The 22,235-nt window shown below is 46.5% G+C and overlaps 1 protein-coding gene across 5 annotated transcripts in view; it reads right to left on the bottom strand.

Annotated features, from left to right (window-relative positions):
- The window catches only part of RALGDS (ral guanine nucleotide dissociation stimulator), a 91,296-nt gene that overhangs the window by 47,318 nt on the left and 21,743 nt on the right, over positions 1 to 22,235 (bottom strand). For 2 of the 5 annotated variants that reach the window (XM_079961267.1, XM_079961269.1), the window contains exon 1: positions 9,288 to 9,821. The exons of 2 other annotated variants lie outside the window; for them this stretch is intronic. In XM_079961267.1, coding sequence (XP_079817393.1) covers positions 9,288 to 9,533 — 246 coding nt within the window. In that variant the 5' untranslated portion in view covers positions 9,534 to 9,821. Of the gene's footprint in view, positions 1 to 9,287; positions 9,822 to 20,598; positions 21,000 to 22,235 lie in introns of those variants that run through there. One more of the 5 variants, XM_079961270.1, reaches the window with a different exon arrangement.

Here is a 22,235-nt window from a genome sequence, read left to right as displayed (position 1 = left end):
AACCTAGTTAGCACACCCAGAAAGGTATTGTGCACTTCTATGGACACCTAGCGGGGACAACTGTCGAGAAACAGGAGGAGGATGCAAAAGCTCCTTCCAAACTCCATCCTCCAAACTGCCCAGCAACTTGACAGGGAACTCCTCACTGTGAGTGACAGGTCTCCCTTGGCACAGCTTTCTTGGGAAGAAGGAGCCAGCTCCTCACCCACTGGGCTGTGATGTCGCTAAGGGGATTTTAAGAGTCTGGATTTAAATGATCTTACTGGGGTGGGCACCCTTTGTTTATATGCAAGAATTCATCTTTTAAAAAAATATGACTACCTGGACCCTGCTGCACTTGGGGACCCTCCTGCTCAGTTTGCTCAGTGCAGTCCCTGTCCTGCCCCTAATGAGATGGCACTATTGCCCATCTAGGAAATGTCAAAAGGTGACATTTGCTCTCTGGATTGCAAACTGGAGTTAGGTGGGGATGAGTCTAGGAGCTGAGAAGCAATCCTGGCACTAAGCCACCCATGAAAGGGCAGATAAGTCTGAAAAATAAAAGGGCATTAATTCAACGAGCAAAGGCAGATGGGAGTCTACCCATGAGGTTTCCCACTGTGTCTCTGTCTGATGTATTGCCCTGAGGCATGTTCCTTTCCAATCAGCCTCTGCTAGATGAGGGTTAGCCTGTTGAATCTCCACAATGCGATTGTTCAATCGTTCCTAACAAGGAGACATGACAAAATGACCTGCCTTCAGATGTGACTTTCTGTAAAGTCTCTTCATGAGTCATTGCTATACAGAATTCCTCCTAAACCCAAACCAAAACCTAACCCAAACTGAGCAAATCATGCAGAAATGCACAAGAGTGGGTGATTCTCCTTTGGGATGTGTTGCAGAAGCAGATTCTTTTTGAGTCAACAAGTGAGAAAACTACTGTAAAACTAGTCAATCCCCCACCCCAAACCCATTTAGTATACATTTGAGGTGTGAAGTAGAACACAGTAGCAGTAGGACAGAGTTTAAATTTTAAACACTTTTTTGGCTGCTCTTAAAGTCACAGCTTAAGGACTACAGTACAAACTTGTTTTTTAAGAACTAAAATGAAAGCCATTATTCTCAGAATCCATTTCTGTGTATTCCCGCCAACATGAAATTGTGGCACTCGCAGCACCCTGGGCTCAGCTGTGGGAAGATAAATGGTTCTGTAGATAAACAGTGCCTTAATCTGTATTAACTAGGGTATCCATTTAGTAAAAGCAGGATCACACAGATTAAGGAGCCGCTCCTTTGTATAGTCATGCCATCCAGATTTAAAATGCCTCAGTCCTCAGAGTTCAACTTCTTAGCTTGTTTCAAAACAGGCAGTCTTAATCTTCTATATACCCCTAATCCTTCAGAGGAGACTGTGTGTGCAGGAAAATCAGAATGACTTATTTGGCAAAGCAAAGGCTTTAGGTTACCTTGTTCGGGTGACAAAGAGTGTTTGTGTGTGTAGGTAAGTAATCTGGACAGAGATAAACTAACAACTGTCTATGCTCTGGTAACCTCTAGGTTAGATTACTGCAGCGTGTTATACGTAGGGCTGCCTCTGAAGACAGTTCAGAAACTTCAGCTGGCGCAATATTTGGTGGACAGGCTGCTCACCGAGGGAAGATGGTTTGGGCATATTACACTGATCCTGACCCAACTGGCTGCCAGTTAAGCTTCTGGGCCCAACTCAAAGTGCTGGTTTTCACCTATAAAGCCTTAAATGGCTCAGAACCACAATACCTCAAGGACCTCCTGATATGAACCCAATATTAACAACAACAACAACAATCTCTCAAGGACTGAGATACAGGAATGAAATTTGATACGCATGTTTGGAATACAATTCTGCACTTCAAGCTCATACACCTATTTTTACCTCTCACATCCATTTGCAAGAGTGCAGAGAAAAAAGCACAGATGTCAAAACACCTGAAAGGAAATCCTATATCTGAGAAAGACAGAGAGAGAACTTGTGGGTTGGTAAAACTATGAATATGTCCCCAAGGTAAATGAAGAGAAAGAGAAAGAGAGAGAGAGAGAGAGAGAGAGAGTTTATTTTATATTTCACTTTATAAAGTATATAAAAACAGAGAGAGCAATTATTAAAAGATCAAAAGATGAAAAGGAAAACTATAAAATGAGTACAGTTGCACATGCAATAAAAGAACAGTGCAAGTAAAGAATATCAACCCTTATGAGATTATCAAGCCAAGGTGAATATGTGGGATGCTCTCAGTCTGTCAGTTTTGCTAGCCAAACTTTGAACAGGGTATTTCAAACTCACATTTGCATTCTGATGTCATATTTTCTCATTCTCCCTCCCCCCCCCCCCCCCGGTCTCTTACACAGTGTGTCTGAATGTATATTTTGTGTGTCCATCAATGTCAGGAAGTGCTAAAAGCATTTTTCTTTACGCTAGCCTAGACAAAATATATATAGAACGTTGATGTGCATGTTTTAATCTCATCTTAGTTCATTGCTGGTTTTAATTTTTCCTGAATTTTTAAAAAAGTCATTTTTAAACTGTTTCATTTCATTTCATTCAGTGTTTTAATTTTATGAAATAAATATTTTTTTAAAAAATGTGTTCTTGTAAGAATGTGTAAATATATGAGAGATTTTGAATTCGAAGTTGCAATTGCATCAGATTTTTCACACAGAAACATAGAGTGAGTTGTATCCAACAAAGCGCTACCCAGAGTAGACCTATTCAGATCAATGAACCTAAGCCAGCCATATCCATCCATTTCAATGCATTTATTCTGTGTAGGACTAACAATGGATACAACTCTCTCTCTCTCTCTCTCTCTCTCTCTCTCTGTGTGTGTGTGTGTGTGTTTTTTCACAGAAAGATTTTTTAATGTCAGATTTTTCACACAAAAATACATATGAGAAACAGTGGAAGGAAGGTTGATTGGTTTTGAATTCAAATTTGCAAAACAGATTGTTTCTTGTGTGTGAGAGAGAGACAAAGAAAGAGTGTTGGTCTGTTTGTATATACGTATATTGTATCTTTGCCAAGCTTAGGTAAGTACTTCTCGACTCTGCGAGAAAAATAATTCATGCCTCTGTCCATGACAATCCCACACACCCCTAGCATTGCTCTGGGACAGGGTGGTCTAACACGCTGCCCACAACGCAAGGGTATGTGGGTGAGGGGGGCTGGGGCACTTGAAAACCCACCAGCGGGGAGAGACAGGTGCCAAATTTCAAGGCCCCACCTTTTGATTGGTGGGCTGGCTGGCTGGCATGACTTGGCGAGGCCTCTCTGCCTGGAGCTCTCTAGTTCAGGTGGCCTGCCCTTTAGAGAGACACTTGACTATTCTAAATTATTATTATTATATTTATTTATATCCCATCTTTTTATCCTGACATGGACTCAATGTCCCTGAAAGGGCTCAATCTATTAATTATACACATTCAATTGTATATATTAATTGTCTATATGAGGAACACTTTAATTGACGACGGTCTATGTGGCCCACGGATTCTGTTTTAAAGTACTCTTGCCCATCCAGCTCTGGGGCATTGTGGGAAATTTAAAGAGTGGCAAAGCCTGGCTACTCTCTGCTGTCCAGGTGGCTGTACTCTTGGTGACCAGGGGCAACTTACAGAGGAAGCAGGGGCCACATTTTGCCCAAGCTTCCCCCCCACCTGCAGCCTGGAACTGGGTACAGTGGTGCCCCGCAAGACGAACGCCTCGCAAGACGGAAAACCCGCTAGACGAAAGGGTTTTCCATTTTGGAGGCGCTTCGCAAAACGAATTTCCCTATGGGCTTGCTTCGCAAGATGAAAATGTCTTGCGAGTTCCTGCGGGGTTTTTTTTCCTCCCCCCCCCCTTTCCTAAGCCCTAAGCCGCTTATCAGCTGATCCGCTAAAAGCCGCTAAACCGCTAATAGCGCTAATCCGCTAAGCTGTCAATGGGCTTGCTTCGCAAGATGAAAAAACCGCTATACGAAGAGCCTAACGGAACGGATTAATTTCGTCTTGCGAGGCACCACTGTATTCCCCCACAAAGCTCCCTGATACACAGCACACACCATCCATCAAATATGACAGGATAGGGTGGCAAAGGGGAGAGGAGACTATCACAGAGGGGAACTCCTGAACACTCATCACAGTTCCAGCTTGTACTCAACGGAGTTGGTTCTGCATTTATTTATTAAAAGAAGAAGAGGTTATTTGCGAACACTCCTGACAAAAAGCTGCTGCAAGCCTGTGCAGATCAGGCCCCTGGGGCAATTTCTGCCGCCTGCATCCCTGGTAATTAACAGGACAGATTACTTGTGCTTTATTCCCCCCCCCTTTTTTTCTTAATTTCCATCTGAGGCCTGCAGAGCCTCCCCGCCATGTGGGAGTGTCTGCCTCCATGCCTAGCCCACTAAGCCCTACGTGCTGATAGGCAGCAAACTCTCAGTTTCAAAAAAAATTAGGAGGGAGGGGAGTTAAAGAACTAATTAAAGTTTATCAGCAGTGCAGAGTCTAGAGGTCAGAGCGCCAGCCTGGGAGCTGAGAGACCCAGGTTCAAACCCCCCACTCAGCTTTGATAACTAAATCAAGCCTTCACATTTAGGGGCAGTATATCTCCAATTACAAAACACTGGTGGAGGGGAGGGTGCAGACAATAAGTTGCTGTCTTTTGTCCGCTTGTGAGCTTTTCTGGGAGCTTCTGGCCAGCTGATGAACCCTAAGTCTGATCCAGCAAGGCATTTCTTAATCCATGAAAGCACAATTGAAAAGTGCAAAGCACAGCTGGGGCAGGAAGAGTTCAGGAGGACTGCATTTAAAGCAGTCTCCCATGGAATCCTAGGAACTGTAGTTTATCTCTTAAAGAGCTACAGTTCCCAAGATTCTTGGGTTTGGGAGAAATGTGCTTTAAATATATGGTGTGTACACAGCCCAAGACAAAACATTATTTTCTTAAAAACCGTAAGTAGCTACCATCTACCATGGCCACATTTGCACCATACATTTAAAGCAGTATCATTTTGAAGAGTCATGGCTTCCCCCAAAAATTATGGGAGCTGTAGCTTATTGAAGGTGCCAAGAGTTGTTAGGAGTTGTTCTCCTCACAGAGCTTCAATTTTCAAAAGTGGCTTAACAATTAACACTGTGAATTAATTGTAGCTCTGTGAGAGGCAGCACCCTTCACAAACTACAGCTCCCAGAATTCTTTGGCGGAAGGCATGACTGTTTAAGATGGTATCATAGTGCCTTAAATGTATGGTATAAATGTGGCTCTAGACTTGCCCAATGTTAGCGAAACATGATTTCTTTCCTGCCTGCAAGGAGAAGCAGGTATGGTGGTCTGGAATGATTGCACCACCCTTTTAATCATTATTTCCTTGCAATGGAGGGAGCTGAAAAGCTCAGGCTCTCCCCCTACCCTACCCAACTTTCCTGGCCTCTCTTCTGAAACCACACCTCTCAAGGCTCCTCCTAGCCCAGCGAAGGAAATCTGGGAGGTTGAAATACTTTTTTGCCAGACACGAAATGAGAAACAGATGATGGATTTTCAGCAACAATCTCTCTTGCTCCAACCTCCAAGAGAATGAAACCGGGGCTGTGGGTGGCAGCCTTGTGTGCATAGGAAACTGGATCTGGTTTATTAACTCTTTGCAAAAAGTTTGGCGAAGGGAAGCAATTAAGATAAAAGCCCTGTGTCCCAAGAATGAAAAAAGCTCATTTAATATAGCATCAGTGTCAGAGGAAGAGACCTGCTGTAAGCACTGTTTTACACTGGCTGGCAGCAGCTCTCCAGTTGCAAGCAGGCAACCATCCCAGCCTAACACGGGGATGCCAGGCATTGAGCCCAAGACCGTCTGCATGCAAAGAATGTGTCCTACTACTGAGCTATGGCCTATCCCCTAAAAATAAAGTAAGATTCTAATTCTTACTGTTTTGAAGAATTAAACAGGCTGAATTAAATAGGATCTGATCATTGGTCCATCTATCTCAGTACTGTCTACATTGGCAGGCAGTGGCTCTCAAGTGCTTCAAGCAGGAGACCTTCCCCGCTTTACCTGGGGATGCCAAAAATTGACCCGGGACCTTCTGCATGCATAGCAGATGCTCTACAGCTGAACTACACAAAGTACACTGAGCTATTGACAGGGGCCTCGACTGTCCTGTAATGGAATGTCAGAGAGACTCTGGTGCTCCCACAGTTGATGGATACAGATGTTTGGACATAAGTCATGACCCACCCAGCAAAGGATTTTCTCTGCATTGGAAGAAGATGCTACAGGCTCTCTCCAAATCCCTGGCGAGGTCGGAGAGCTTTAGGCAAGCAGCTCCAAAGAGAACAGAAGGCACAAAAATGGTTCGCAACAGGAAGCTCGCTATCATTCATTAAATCCTTTAAAGGCGCCAGATCTGCGCTTCTCGCCACAGAGAGCGCCTCTCCTAATAGATGCTCAAACCTGGCAGCTTGCCAGCCACACAGATAATTGCCTGACCAGTTGAGCCCAAAGCGATCATGTGAGCAGGAGGGAATTGCAGATATCTGTGGAAGATGGAAAGGGAACAACAAAGATCATCTGCCTGGCCAGTGACCCTTTTGCTGCACACACACCACACATTTAAGCACCTCTCTCTATATATTTAAAAAACCATGGGAATTATAGTTTCACTGTCTTCACTTTTACCTGAAATTCATGCAAATTGAGGGTTGTGATATGGCATTACAAATCCTCCAGTGGGAGCTGCATGATGACAGCCTTATGTTTTTATTAGAGAGAGACAGAGATAAACCAATTGTGCTTTTTGTAAAGGGGAATTTCTGTAGCTCAGTGGTAGAGCATCTGCTTTGCATGCAGAAAGTTCAGTTCCCAACATCTCCAAGTAGGGCCTGGAGGGACTCCCTGCCTGAAACCCTGGAGAGCTGCTGCCAGCCAGTGCAGACAATAATGAGCTACATTAACCAAGGAACTAGATATAGTCGGTAAAAGGCAGCTTCCCAAGTTAATAGGAAAGACTTCACTTTCATACCGACTGAGCTTATTACAAATAAAATAAAATCCATGAGCAAGTTCAAATGTTAAGTCATTTTCTATACAGGCAACTCCCCATTTACACGCATTCAAGGCAACAGCGCATGCGCACACTGCAGCAGTCTTGAAAACAGCACAAAAGGGGCAAAAATTATCCTTAAAGTGTGTGAAAATGGAAAGAAAATAGCATCTAGCAATCCCAAGAGCCTTTGCACCAACCTTTGGCCTGTGGAGAGTTGGGAGTTTGAGCAAGGAGGTTTGGAAAGAGCGACTGTAGTGGATTTAATTGATTTTTTTGTTTTTTAAAGTTTTTCAAGGGCTTCCAGGGTGTCTGCAGACTTTTTCAATAGCGTTCCCAATATACACAATTTCAATTAAACGCACGGTGGCTAACCCCCATGTAAATGGGGAGTTGCCTGTACTACGTACATCATTTGTTCACTGATTCATTCATAAGGTTACGAAGTTCCATCATATCCTCCCTCATTCTTTTAAAACCCGAAACCCAAATGTAAAGAAAGTGCCCCCACCCTATTTGTATGATGTGCCGCAATTTCAGGTGACATTGTACAGGACAGGAACATGGAATGTTTCCCTTGTTCAGAATCAGATCGTTGGTTTATCTAGTTCAATACTGTCTACTCTGACTGGCAGCAGCTGTCCAGGATTTCAGGCAGGGGACATTTTGCCAACCTTACTTGGAGAATGAACTTGGGACCTTCTGCATGCAAACCAGCTGCTCTACCAATGGGCAACAGCCTTTCCTCCTAAGAACAGAGTAAGATTATAGTCCTCATCATTCTGAATATCCAGAGTCAGACCACTGGTAAACCTAACTCAGTATCGTCTGCACTGACTGGCAGCAGCTCTCCAGGGCTTTAGGTAGGTGGTTATTCCCAGCCATCCCAGATGCCAGGGTTTGATCCTGGGACTTTCTGTATGCAAAGCAGATGCTCTCTCACTGAGAACATCATAAGATGATACTGTATACAGAGTTCAACCACTGGACAATTTAGTTCAGTATTGTCTACACTGACTAGAAGCAACTCTGAGATTTCAGACCAGGAATCTCTCCTAGGGATTGCAGGGATTGAACCAGAGACCTTCTGCATGCAAAATAGTGTTCTCGCCATATAATAATCAATGGTATACTACCATGAATGCTGCATTTTATTGTACATATTATGGGATCAGTGCTCCTTATACATGCACATTTTTCACAGCATGCTCAAAACACTGTTGGCCTAAAAATACTAACCTGTATCTCTCCCCCCCACCCCCCATTAATTTAGAGTTACTTTTCCATGGGAATTCCTATACAGCAAAATAAAACCCTGTTGCTAGTGGCCTATTTTCAATATCCAATGTAAGTGGAGTGGCTATATTAACACACACAGCACACCCCAATCTGGAAGTACCCACTACTGTCATGGCAAAAAGCCACCGAAACTACCTCTGAAATCTGCCAAATCTTTCAATAATGCAATCTAAATTGGAAGCACCATCGTTTTGTGGTGTGAGTAAAACAAGGAGTAGTGTGAAAAGAAGTTGCAGTCCACTTAACCTGCCTCACAGGGTTGTTGTTAGGATGAAATGGGGAAAGAGGCAGAGAATGACCCATATACTCACTCATGCACACCAGTAAAGAAACAGATTAACACCATAAATTTAAAGCCCATCCAACACTCCTGCAAAGAATCCCGAGAACCTCGCCAAGCTACAATTCCCAGCATCCTTAAACTACAATCTTCAGGATTCTTTGTGAGCAGCCAGCTGCTTCAAATAGGTTTTAAATGTATGTATATGGAGTGGAATCAGAAACGGACCTAAATTACCAGTCGAAAGACAAAAAGTAAGGCGCCTCCTAGAGAAGCTACTTTCAAACAGCTTTGTTGGTGGGACCCCCAGCGCGACATTCACCCTTCCGCGTGCCCACTATAACACCAGAACTAGAAAACTTGGGAGTTTGCGGTCGCGGTATAAAAAAGCGAAGAGAGATGCGGTCAGGCTTCACCCCTAAATTAAACATGTCTTGGAAACACGGCGGAGGGAAGAGAACTAGTCGTCTGGTTGGGAGCCCGTTACTACAAGCCTCTGCACGCTTTTGCTTGGGCGCACGCCCCATTGAGCGGAGGCTTACTCCCGAGTAAGCACGCACAGGCGGAATTTCTTTTACCTGAAATTCATGCAAAGAGAGCGAGACACGCCGTGTAATCAACCCGCCACCTCCATCCCCGCGGCGCATGGGGCTCCCCACACCCCCAACACTTTGGGCTTTACCTCCAGCGGGGGCAGGTCCGGATCCAGCTGCGTGAAACTGTGCAAGACGACGGGGCTGGTGCTCTCGGCCGCCACTTCCAGCTTCACCCCGTCCCACAAGCTCCGGAACCGGCGGGAGCCTTCGAACATTTTCTCCGGGCTGAGGATGCCGCCGCGTCCGCCGCCGCCGCCTCCTGCGGTGGCTGCGGCAGCGGCTGCTTTGGGGCGTTCATCCTGCAGGAGCTCTGACCACATGAGGTTCACCATGGAGCGGCGAGAATAGAGGGTTCAACTCCTGCTAACTTTCCATTATACTGAGCTAAAGGAGGAGGGGCGCCAGTTCACGAGCTCGGAGGGTCCCCTCTCCAAACTACGCGCACCTTGGGCTTGGGAGAGAGCGCGCGTTCTTTGCGCTTTTACGCCTGGAGCTCAGCAGCAAAGCGGCTCCTTCTCAGTCATCATTCTCCACACTGGGGAAATTTGATCCGCCCACTCACAAGCCCTTATGTCACCCGCTTGGAAAGGGGTGGAGATAGAGTGAGAGAGCAAGATTGAAAAGGCGGTGTGGTGATGCTAGGGAGGCAAGCGAAAGCGGAACCAGAGCCTAGAGGCTTTTCCTCTTCTCATTCCCCTCCCGCTTGGAAGAGGCTAGGAAAGAAAGCAGAGGCGTGCCCTCTGCAGGCCGAGAAGGAGAGCGCCGCTGGAACTTTATTATTATTATTTTGCAGAGAGAGAGAGAGAAACGTTTATAATCCTAATATTAGTATTAACCACAACCTCACTCGTTCACTCACAGAAGCTGTGGCACTTTAAAAGGCTCAAGGATTTATTGCGGCGGCTGCTTTGCGCGCAGATGAATTGAAGGGTTATCACTGTGGCTTGGCAAATAGACACGGGTTTATTGGGAAGTAGGATGGAGGGTAAACAGAGGGGCCGAAAGGCCATCAGATGCAACGGAGGGGAGGCCCGTGACACGTGTAGGCAAAGCTCAAGTGTATACAAGATAAGCAGTTCTTAAATAAAGAAAAAGCAGGCCTGCTATTTGCAATTTCTCCCCCCCCCCCCCCCACTATAACCGTGAGACTAAGGATAAGATTTCACATCTCAGAGAAGCCTGGATTCTTAAGCCACAGAAAGACGATGCTAACAATAAATCTGGATGTCGTTAAAGGTACAACACGGCTGTTTGTTACTTGATCTGCAGCAGACTAATAGGACAACCAACTTTTCCCTTTTCTTGCGGGGAATCCTATTTAGAATAAGGGAATTTCCCTTAAAAAAAGGGAAATGTTGACAGCTATGAGGACAACCCTACTGGAAGCATGTGTTGTTGTTGTTGTTGTTAACTGCTTGGCATTATTCTTATTGTTACTAATTATTAACAACAAATAGGAACTTCAACCAAATGTTACAACGTGGGATGCCCTCGTTCAGCGTTAGTACCAGCCAGCCAGTCGTGCCTCTTCCAAGATGCTCCATTCCATTGTATTCCACTCCCGTATTTCCTAGTTCCCCTCGCCCCTCCAGCATTCTGTGGTTGCGGAGCACGCGTCTTATGGCTGTGTGTGAGAGAGACCCCTTCTGTTTCTCCCCGTCTACATTTTTTCTTCTTCTGCAGACCTCGGGATTTCCCGCCGAGCCTGTGTACTATTATTTCCCTCTCGTTTTTCCACGGTCTGCTTATCTATGTTTACTGTTTGTATGTTGATAAATGCCAAATGAATGTATCGAAAAACAAGCCGCTCCTCTAGAAAGGCCAAACCACTGGTTTCCCACAGGGAACTGGATGCACACTACAAGAACAGGATACTGGGCTAGATCTAGCTGCAAGGCTGTTCTTAGTGAGGTACTGACTCACCAGAGTTAAGAGTTGGGAAGGCAAAGAGTTAACCAAGCTGCCGCTTGAGTAATGATGATTGATCTTGAAACTTGCAGCCTGCTGAGATGAAGGCAGGAAATCTCTCCATTGTTTTTCCCTGTGTTTGCAGATTCCAAGAGGACAATGGGAAGGGGCCCTCAGCAAGGCGATCTGCCAGCAGCTAATCCCTACAGCTACTGAAGGATCTAGAGACCCTCTCCCCTAGTCTGCGTCTTGCTGGGGTCTCTAACAAGGTGCTCACCTTAGAGACTGATTGGGTTTGTTGTGGCATAGGTGTCTGTGGGCAAAAGCAAGGTTGGATAATGGATTCCAATTCCCATCTGCGCCTGCAATGGTTAGAGAGGATGGTCACCAGCCCCCCATTCCTAACCTTAGACCAGGGGTTGGCAAGGTTGACCTTGTCTGGGCCAGTTCACTTAAGCAGACATCCCTACGTGGGCCAGATCGCGTGCGCACCCACGATTTCCTGCGCCTGCACAGATGTGATTTTCGGCATCTGTGCATGCGCAGGCATGATTTTCAGCGCCACAAAAGCAAGTCCCCGCTCCGCACGGTGCCGGTTTAGTGCAATGTGGGGGGACTCGCTGAGCCGCCTGCTTGGTTCAGGGGCGGCTTGTAGGCTGGTTAAACGACCCCCGTGGGCTGTGTGTGGCCCATGGGCCTTAGGTTGCCGACCCCTGGTCTAGAGCAGGGGTCAACAAACTTTTAAAGCAGGGGGCCGGTCCACTGTCCCTCAGACTTTGGGGGAGGGGCGGACTATTGGGGGGGGGGAGTGAATGAATTCCTATGCCCCACAAATAACCCAGAGATGCATTTTAAATAAAAGGGCACATTCTACTTATGTAAAAGCATGCTGATTCCCGGACTGTCCGCGGTCCAAATTGAGAAGGCGATTGGGCCGCATCCGACCCCCGGGCCTTAGTTTGCCTACCCCTGCCTTAGACAGTAGCATTCCCTAGCACTGGGATGTGGCGGTTAGTGTCAGACTAGGACCTGGGATATCAGGGTTCAAATTTCCACTCCGCTATGAAGCTCACTGGGTGACCTTGGGCAAGTTACTACCTCTCTCGGCCTAACCTACCTCACAGGGTGGTTGTGGGGATTGAGAGGGAGGACTTTGCATGCCGCCTTGGGCTCCTTAGAGAAAAAGGTGAGCTATAAATAAACACATAAATGAGATGGAAGAATGTCTCTGTTTAGAGACATACAAAATGACTCCTATGTATGATTGCCTAGGAATTATGTGTTATCATAGGCTCCCTTCCCTGTATCAAATTTTACCATTTCTTTTCTGTTATCTCAAGAAAGTTGACATTCTGAATTTTTATACTGTATACACTGATCTGAACTGTCTTAGGCAACATACACATTTAAAGCACACACACCTCAAGAATCCTAGGAAGTACAGTTCACCCCTTGCAGAACTATAATCTCCAGCACTCTTAATATACTACAGTTCCCAGGATTATGAGAGAGAGAAATCTTTAAATATTTGGTGTGTATGTAGCCTTAAACAGTTACTAAAATCAGGCCAAAGTTGGGCGCTCTCCTCTAGGTGATTCCACAAAGGAGATAAGCCCCAGTTTTAGGATTTAAAGCAGCTTAGTCCACTGACTTCAACAAGATTAAACCCAGATCCATTGCCTTAACAAGTTATTGGATCAGGGAACTCTCCTAACTACTCTCTCCCAAGCTTGGCCACTGTTTCAAGCGGGGGAGGGGGGGAGAGACATGTAGGATGAATGAGTTTTTGATAAAAATTGCCCTTTGAAGTACAGCCAGAGAGCAAATCCACAAGATTCCAGGCCACCCCAATTATTTTGCCACTCCCTCTTGCCTGCACGAGGAGGAAAGTAGCACGAAAATCTAAAATAACTCATGCTTTGCTGAAGGAAGGGCCGTAGCTCAGTGGCAGAGCATCTGCTTTGCATGCAGAAGGTCCCAGGTTCAATTCCCAGCATCTCCAAATAGGGCTGGGGGAGACCCATCTGACGCTGCTGCCAATCGGTGAAGGGAATACTGAGCTAGATGCACCAACAGACTTACAAGGTAGATTCCTATGCTGGTTTGTGTGTATTTTAAAACAGTCTTTCACCTCCTGTGACATCTTCCTCTTCTTTACACCCTTCAATTTCCCTCTCTGCCTTGCGAGATACAATTGGATGGCATGTGGCATGGGAAGCGCTTCTGCCAGAAATTGGCTGGATCCCTGTCCACATATAATTCTGCCCACAAAATATCAACCCTGCCCACATTGGATAGCTCCACTAATAACAAATGTCACATGAGTTGCTTCTGGATCTGATGTGGCCTTGGGTGTGGCTCCATGGGCCTTTTGCTTTGTACTGCCCACAATCCATTATGTACCTACCTGAATGAAATAATGCAGGAGTGAAGAACCTCTGATCCAGAGGGCCAAATCTGGCTCTCCAAGTTTCTCTGTCTAGCCCCTGGAACTTCCCCAAGCCATATCTTCCTTGAGTGTGTTTGCCTGGCTGGAATGTGCTCTTAAACTTTGATAAGGATTCCTGCTTCCTTTGATGAAAGATAGAAAGGACTGTGTGTGTGTGTGTGTGTGTGTGTGTGTGTGTGTGTGTAGAAGTTTGCTTTTGTTTAATATCTGTGTTCTGCTTTTCTATCAATAGGGCCAGTGCTTTTTTGGGGGGTACTAAAGGATAACAGTACTGGCACCTCCCCCCCCCCATGTTAAAAATGTGGCACTTACTTCATGGTGAATACTGATGCTTTTTTTTCCTTTTAAAAAAGAGCTTTGAATAAGATAACATTTGCACTTTAATGTGGTATCATGGAGCTTTAAATGTAAACAGTCATGGCTTGCTCCCCCCCACCCCGCCTTAAGTCCTGAGGGTTGTTTGGAGACCCCTCCTCCGCTCCCAGAGCTACAATTTCCAGAGCAATTTAACAGCCAATCCCCCTTCACAGGGAACTCTGAGAACTATGGCTCTGGCAGGGGGAACAGGGGACCACCTAACAACTGCCAGTACCATTAATAAACCACAGCTCCCAGAATCCTTTGAAGGAAGCCATGACTGTTTAAAGCAACATCGTCGTGCTTTAAGTACAGGCTGTGAACATGGCCTTAAACAAAAAGTAAATAAATCCCACAAATAATTAATACAATCTCAAAAAGTTAACATCTCATTACGAGAGAGAGGGAGAGAGAAAAAAAGAGAGATTCATAGCAATGTTCCCAAAAGGTTCCAGGAACTAAGGAGCATGACATGGCAGGGTGAATCAGCAGCTGGCAGAGAGCTCCTTGCTGAGACAGCACTCTAGTGGTGCTGGCTTTGCCGAGAAAAGACGATCTCTTCCTGGCTTCACCACTCATTTCTTCCTCCTCCCCGTCCCCCTTCCTGCTATCTTGTCCTCTCACATCTTTGTACAACAGTTGTATAATCACCTATTATTGGGAGCGCAGCGAAGCAAGTTACAACTTCCACCAGCTCAGGATGGAAGGATTCATGTCAAATCCTGTCTCTGCAACACCAACTTTGTCAGGGTTGATTCCCAAAGAATGCACACACTCTCTCTCTCTCTCTCTCTCTCTCTCTCTCTCTCTCTTTCTTCCCTTATCCTTCCCATCCTGAACAGCCAGGATGGCTGTCTTCTGCCTGCACTATCAGAGATAGCCAGTCACTGAATTCCAGTTGCTGGGAATCACAAGTGGGGAGAGTGCTGCTGCTTGCAGGTTTCCCTTTGGGGCATCTGGTTGGCTACCGTGAGAACAGGATGCTGGACCAGATGGGTGTTTGGCCTGATCCAGCAGCCAGGCTTTTTTGATGCCCTTATGATTCAGGGTGTAGCTGTTACCGTTTTCTCTTTCTGGGGCATTCTACCAGCCTCATCATGTGGAAGAATGGGACTATGGATGAAGCAAAGAGCCTCATTCCAGCTTTTGGCATTAGTTCAACCAAAGGTTGGTCTCATTCCACGTTCCACATTAATCTGCATTTTAAAAATAATCCTTAGAAAAATGTGTGTGTGAATACAGGTAACGCAAATCTCATGCTCCTTTAGGCAGCGCTTTGCGGACCTGGTTTTGGGAAGGTGATATGAGGGTCTGGGAGGGTCCTAGAGCAGGGGTCGGCAACCTGTGGCCAGTGGGCCACAGGCTGCCCACGGGGGTCGTTTATATGGTCCACGAGCCACTACTGAACCGAGCCACCCGCTTGGCAAGTCCCCACATGCTGTGCTGAACCGGCACAGTGCGGAGCGGGGACTCGCTTGCATAGTGTTGGAAATTGTGTCTGCACATAATCAGGCATCAAAAATCGCAGAGATGCCAAAAACCGCATCTGCGCAGATGCGATCCAGCCCACAGAGCGATCTCCGCAGGAGTGAACCAGCCCAGGTGAGGCAAACTTTGCCGACCCCTGTCCTAGAGCCTTTGCACCTCCTTCTCAAAGCCCAGTAAGTGAGGCTTCTCACTTACCTCCCACAAGATTCCCAGAGCCCTCCTTCTTGGTGGTAGGGCTGTGTGTTTCCGGGTGTTCCTGGATTTATGTGATTTGGTGTTTATGTGTGGACCCATGCATGCAAGTTATCCATACATTCTCTTTCAAGATATGCATTTTTAATATTTATTTTGAGATACTCTGAGCATTGGAACTTTTGAGGAATGTGAAATATATGTGAAGTAATAAGGTAGGTTTTGATCTGCTCAGCAGGCACAGATCAGATCAGTTAGCATCAGAATGCAGAAAGCTGGATTCCTCAACCATCTTTAGATGGAACTTATCCATGTATATTCAACATGGAAATCTGGAATAATTTGTGAGTGGTTGGCAGCAGCTATTCTCATAGAACCATAATATCCCCTTGTCTGATCACTTGGAGGTAATTTCTGCTCGCCCTCGGCAAATGACTCTTAAAGCCTGCATGGTTTACCTGGAAAACGTAAACATTAATTTGTGGGCTCCGGCACTGAACCAGGCTTAACTGGCTCCAGAGTTTTGCTGGGTGAGAATTAACATCCCACAAACTAATGATGATCTTGCCCTACTTGACTGTGAATTTACATGCTGTAAATATACCACCCAGCACATTCTGATCCCAAACCAAAAGGATGGTCTCTGGCTCTAGCTATCTATCTGTGTAGAAAGCCGCAGCACTTTGTTATGGCAGCAAGACCATCCAATGTTGTGGTAAGAAAGGCATAGCCAAGCCACACTGAAGCCAGACAGGTGTGCTGTCATCAGCAACTTGCCAGGTATCCTCCCAGCTGCCATGATCTCAGCCAGCCAGAGCCCAAGAGGTATTGCTAATGATAGCTTTTGTAAAAGTTGCTTTTATTTATAGTAACAGTTTCATTGTGTGGTGTTTGATAGCCCTTTGGGTGGCTTAGGGCTTGAACCACCCTGTCTCCAAAACAGGGAGTTATGGGACGATTAACTCTTTGTTGGGCTTTTAGTGATGTCATGCTGTTATGCATTATGTTTTTGTCTTACAGAGCAGGGCGGGCGGGGGAGGGAAAAGCATGAATTGCAGAAGGACATAGGAAGCTTCTTTATAGATAGAGTAAGACCATTCTAAGGGACGCAGGTGGCGCTGTGGGTTAAAGCCTCAGCGCCTAGGGCTTGCCGATCGAAAGGTCGGCGGTTCGAATCCCTGCGGCGGGGTGCGCTCCCGCTGCTTGGTCCCAGCGCCTGCCAACCTAGCAGTTCGAAAGCACCTCCGGGTGCAAGTAGATAAATAGGGACCGCTTACCAGCGGGAAGGTAAACGGCGTTTCCGTGTGCGGCTCTGGCTCGCCAGAGCAGCGATGTCACGCTGGCCACGTGACCCGGAAGTGTCTCCGGACAGCGCTGGCCCCTGGCCTCTTAAGTGAGATGGGCGCACAACCCCAGAGTCTGTCAAGACTGGCCCGTACGGGCAGGGGTACCTTTACCTTTTTAAGACCATTCTAGTTCAGTATTCTGTACACTTACTGGCAGCAGCTCCTTAGGATTTCCAGACAAGGTATCTCTTTCCCAGCCCTACCTGCAAACGCCACTGGGGATCAAACCTTCTGCTCTGCCACTAAATTACAGACCTCCTCCAAAAATAACATAAGGTTCCAGACCTCATGGTTCTAAACAAATATGAACCAGTCTTATACTGAGTTAAACTGATCAGCTCATCTAGCTCAGTACTGTCAACACTGTCTGGCAGCAGCTCTGCAGGATTTGGGGAGGAGTCTCTCCCACCCCTGGGCCTGGAGATGCTGTTGGGGATGGAAACTGGGACATTTTGCATGCCTAAGGGCCATATTCCTTTGTGGACAACCACCCAGGGGCCACATGACCTGTGGCAGGCCAGAACAGAAGGCACATGTGGGCCAAACAGCTAATGCGATTTTTAAATTCTTGTACAATATGTAAATTTCTGCACACACAGCTTTCTCTCTACCTTCCATCCAGGCATGCATCCTTCCAGGGGCCACTTGCTAGTGGTCAGCAGGGCCAGAGGCAAAAGTGAGTGGAGCAAATAATGTGAATTTATGAAGCAGGTGAGGGGTGTGGCTCCAGAGGGGGCATGGCCTATAGACAGTCCCAAAAAGCCAGAGAGAGAGGCCTTGATGACCACACTGGCCCCTAGACCTGATGTTTCTCCTCTGTTTGTCCTGCCAGCTTTCCCCACCCTTGCATGATGAAGTGCTTCTGCAAGAATAGGATGCTTCCTTTTATGACGTCACACTATTTTCTCATCTGGCTCACTGTCATCTATTCTAACTGGAAGTGGGTGTATGGGGTGTCCCTGTTGCCCTTTCCAGTGAACTGGAGATGCCAGACATTGAATTTAGCTCCTTCTGCCTGCATATTTCTCTCACTCCTCTAATTTCATCTATTAAAGGAGGACCCTCGTAGCAAAACACAGGCCTCACCTGCATAATACATTTAGAGAAGTATCATACCACTTTAAAGAGTCATGGCTTCACACTCCCCCCCCCCCCCCGTGCCACCCCAAAATAACCCTAAGACCCTTGTAGTTTGTACAGGGTGCTTAGAAATGTTAGGAGACCAGCTATTCCCTCCTCACACAGAGCTACAATTCCCAGGGTGGTTTAACAATAAACCCCTCTTCCCAGGGAACTCTGTACAGCCACACCAAAAGTCAAAGGTTTTCATATGCGCTGTGCCAAAACTGATCTTGTCCTGCATTGGCTGCTTGCCAGATTTCACATGGTATTTTTACAGAGCCAATTCAGAGAGAGGGCAAGAATAATTGCCCTCCCTCTGAATAGGTGCATGGATATTCGCTTCCATTCTAATTCTCACCTGCCAAAACAATACATGAATCAGAACATACAGTCATCCTTTGAAATTCCTTCTCTGAATTTTGCAATGCTGTTGTCCAGTCATGTCATGCATTTAAAAAATGCACATGGTAAAGTAAAGTGTGCATTAAAAAAGCATACATTATTAAAAGTAGCAATGTCATATTTGGGGAAATGCCATGCAAAAATGTGTTTACAGGCAAATGAGTGTTACATGCTGAGGATAGCACGTAAAGACAGAATTGCACAAAGTCAAAACACATTGGGTTCAATAGCGGGTGGGACTGCTAATGCCAAAGTCTTTTTTCCTGGACACCCACCCTCTTTCTGCTACCTCCTTTTTTGCCATGTGTGTAAAGCTGAATTGCGAGTTACCTGTATTCAGTAAAATTCCATACAAAAAAGGAAGAATTCACATTAAAATGCTGATGAAAGTATTTTCTTCTTCTTCCTGTATACATAAAAATGTAAGGCTGTCATCATGCTACAGTTGCACTACAGGTGGCCCAAGTGAGCTTTTTAACAGGTGGGGAAGGTGCTCCACAAAGCAGTTTGGCAAACTGTAAAGTACTTTCCCCTCCTTCAAAAGGGGTTGCGATTGTGGGAAACTGTAAGGGGATAGGTTGGGGGTAGGTGAAGTGGATGAAGAGGGGGTTTGGGGGACAGACAGTTGGCAAAGGGGCTGGAGGGGAGGCAGGGTTGGCAAGTGGAACAAGCAGGAATCGTAGCCCCTGGGTTTTGTTTTGTTTTTTAAAATCAAAAACTGAATTTCAGATTGGAAAAACGAGAAACTGAAATGGACACATTCACTTCCTCCTGCCCCGATGCTGGCAATGCCTTTCCTGAAAAGCACACTATGTGTGTTTATGCAGAGCACTCATGGAGTCATATTGCACTCCCCCTTCCCGAAGTTTACTGAAATGCATGGTTTCCCTCTGTCACCACTACCACCTCCTGACACCTGTCCCCACCATTACAATGACATGGATTTTTGCAAGTTAATAACCATGATAGATCTGGGGCTGGAAGTAACTGACTTGGTATAAGGCAGCTTCCTACTTAAATCAGCTCTCAGTTTCAGAAACATGAGGACTGGAACCTCACTATTGTTAGGGCAAGGGGCTGTATTCCATGATAGAGCATCTGCTTTGCAGGTTCAATCACCAATGGCATCTCTAGGTCTGGGAAAGACCCCCCCGTCTGACACTTGAGTGGGCACTACCAGTGACAGCTATCAAGAGACTGAGCTAGGCAGACCAATGAGGGTTTGACTTGGTGCAAGGCACATTCGTGGTTTCCATAATCTACGGCACACTTCAGGTAGTGACTACAAACCTAGGAAGCTCTTGAAGAAACCTTTCCAGTGGCTTTCTTTCCTTTCTTTTCTAAGAGAGTAAAGCCATATCTCTCATACGACAGCACTTCAAAGCAGAACGACACCCGCTGTTACAGAGGTCCATGCTACCCCTCAGAGCTTCTTGGTAATTTTCTAAGTTAACGTTGGCCAAGAGGCAAGGAGCTTTGGGCAAATGCTGCATGGGGCATCAGAGCAAGGCAAATGGAGCGGGAGGTGGATCTAACTGAGAGGGAATTTCTTTTGCCCAAGAGCATGATGCACATCCACCAATATGTATATGAAATTTTGATTTTCCATCACTCCACCCAAAATTCATAAGCCATGTGCATCTGGCCAATGGCCCATCCAGTCCAGCACCCTGTTCTCACAGCTGCCAGCCAGATGCCCATAGGAAACCAGCAAGCAGGATCTGAGTGCAAGAGCCCTCACCCCTCCTGTGGTTTCCAGGAACTGGCATTCAGAAGCACTGCTGCATCTAACGGTGGACAGCCATTGTGAACAGCAGCTTTCAATAGCCCCTCTCCTCCATGAATTTGTCCAGTCCTCTTTTAAAGCCACCCAAGTTTATGGCCATCACTGCCTCCTGTGGGAGCGAGTTCTACAACTGTCTGAAGAAGTCCTTTCTTTGATCTGCCTTGAATCTTTCAACATTCAGCTTCAAGATTCAACTATTAGAACCCAGGAACCCTCTGAGACAGAAAGAAAACCAGGCAGTGAAACGAGCCCTTTGCCACCCCAAAGCATCCAGAGTCTCTGCAGCCCAAACTCTGCCGCCACTACCACCCCAAAGCTCCCCCACCTAGCACGTGGGCAATACTCACGTCGTCGTCCTGCACGCTCAGGGGAATATCCAGCATGCACATCTGGAAGGGCTGCACAAGCGCCTTCTGCATATTGAACAAAGGTTTGGCCTCCATCTTCCAGCAGGGTGAGAGACTCTCCTCCTCCTCCTCCTCCTGTCCACCTCCCAGAGTTCTGGCTTTTCTCCAGCCAAAGTCCTCCGGGTCCCTGCAGCTGATACCCTTACTGCCGTGGAAGCATCTTCATCAACGAGATGCTGTGTCTGTAACTGCTGCAAGCGAAGGTTTCCTCTTATTTCCTCTCCTTGGCAAATCAAAGGGGAGTCAGCAGGGAGAGGTTTCCGTGTGCGTGTTCAGGCGCAAAGACAAACACACACACACACGCAGAGAGAGAGGGAGAGCCCCCTCTCTGGGCAAAGCGTGTAGGGTGCTCCCCTTTCGTCTCACACCCACTTCCCGGCTGCCCTGCCGTCCCTTCGCTCTGCTACCGCTCAAGCGCCTACTGCATGCAGCTCCCTATACTCATCTACATGCCTGGCACTTGCATCGCACCAAGACGTTGCAATGTCTCCTCCAAAGGCACAACAGGTTTGGGTGTCCCCCCCGCCTTCAGTTGGCTGTTGGAAGTCTGCGGCAACAGACCCAGCGGTTTCCCCGCAGTCCTCCGTTGCAGGCAAAAGCAGGAGAGCTGGAAAGGGGGTCGAGGGGAGGGGTGGTCGACGCAGCCACCATCACCCGCGGCCCCCTCCATTCTCTGCAGTGCATCCTTTTATTGTTTTCCAAAGAATCACATCCTTAGATCCCAAGGGCACCATGGTGAGTGGGGAGAGGAGAAGATTGAATAATTCATACCTGTTCAAGGCCAGGGAGATTCCCGAATACGGTGCATTGTCCACCAAAAAAAATTGTACGTGTTATTTGCACCCAGTTTTGTAAACACGCACTGCATTTGCAAATGGCACAGATGCCTTCATCGTTCGGTCTCAAGCAGGGATGAAGGAACTGATCGCCCTCCAGATGTTGCCAGATTATGGCTAGGGATACATTCAGTTCAGTTTGAATTTTAATAAGCTACAATGATTCACAGTTTCTCAAATAATATGCAAACCAAACCAAACCTCAGCAACCCTTCAGAATTCACACTCTTCCAAATTTTGCAGTGTGGTTTGCCAACCGAAGAATGTTTACAAAAATGCCTCATCTTAGGGGAAAGTGACATAGAATTGACTATATTAGTTAAAATAACATATAAAATGCAGTATATTAAGGCAGCAGTCATCAACCTTTTCAGACCTAGGACCCACTTCTAACCCAAACATGTATTTGGAGACCCATTTATTAATCTTCCACCATATATTTGCATGGTGGCAATGCTCCTGCTGTGCCCAGCCTTGGATCAGGCTATGACTCACTAACGGGTCCCTACACACCAGCTGCATTAGGAGAAATCACTTGCAACATGTTTATTAAGAGAAATTGCACTGAAATGCTGGCAGTTTTAGAAAATAATGAATTCACAAACTGATGCAAAAACGTGGCGATCTCAGCTTAAGATTGCAAAAAGGAGAAGCTGAAATTGACATATTTGTCCACCTTTGGCTACAACTCCCATCATCCCAGACCATTAACCATGAACATAAGAAGACCGGCCTGGCTGC

This window comes from Podarcis cretensis, assembly GCF_951804945.1.
Source record: "Podarcis cretensis genome assembly, chromosome: Z".
NCBI classification, from domain to species: domain Eukaryota; kingdom Metazoa; phylum Chordata; class Lepidosauria; order Squamata; family Lacertidae; genus Podarcis; species Podarcis cretensis.
Note: the sequence above shows the minus strand (reverse complement) of the source record. Positions and strands in the feature narration are given on the sequence as shown.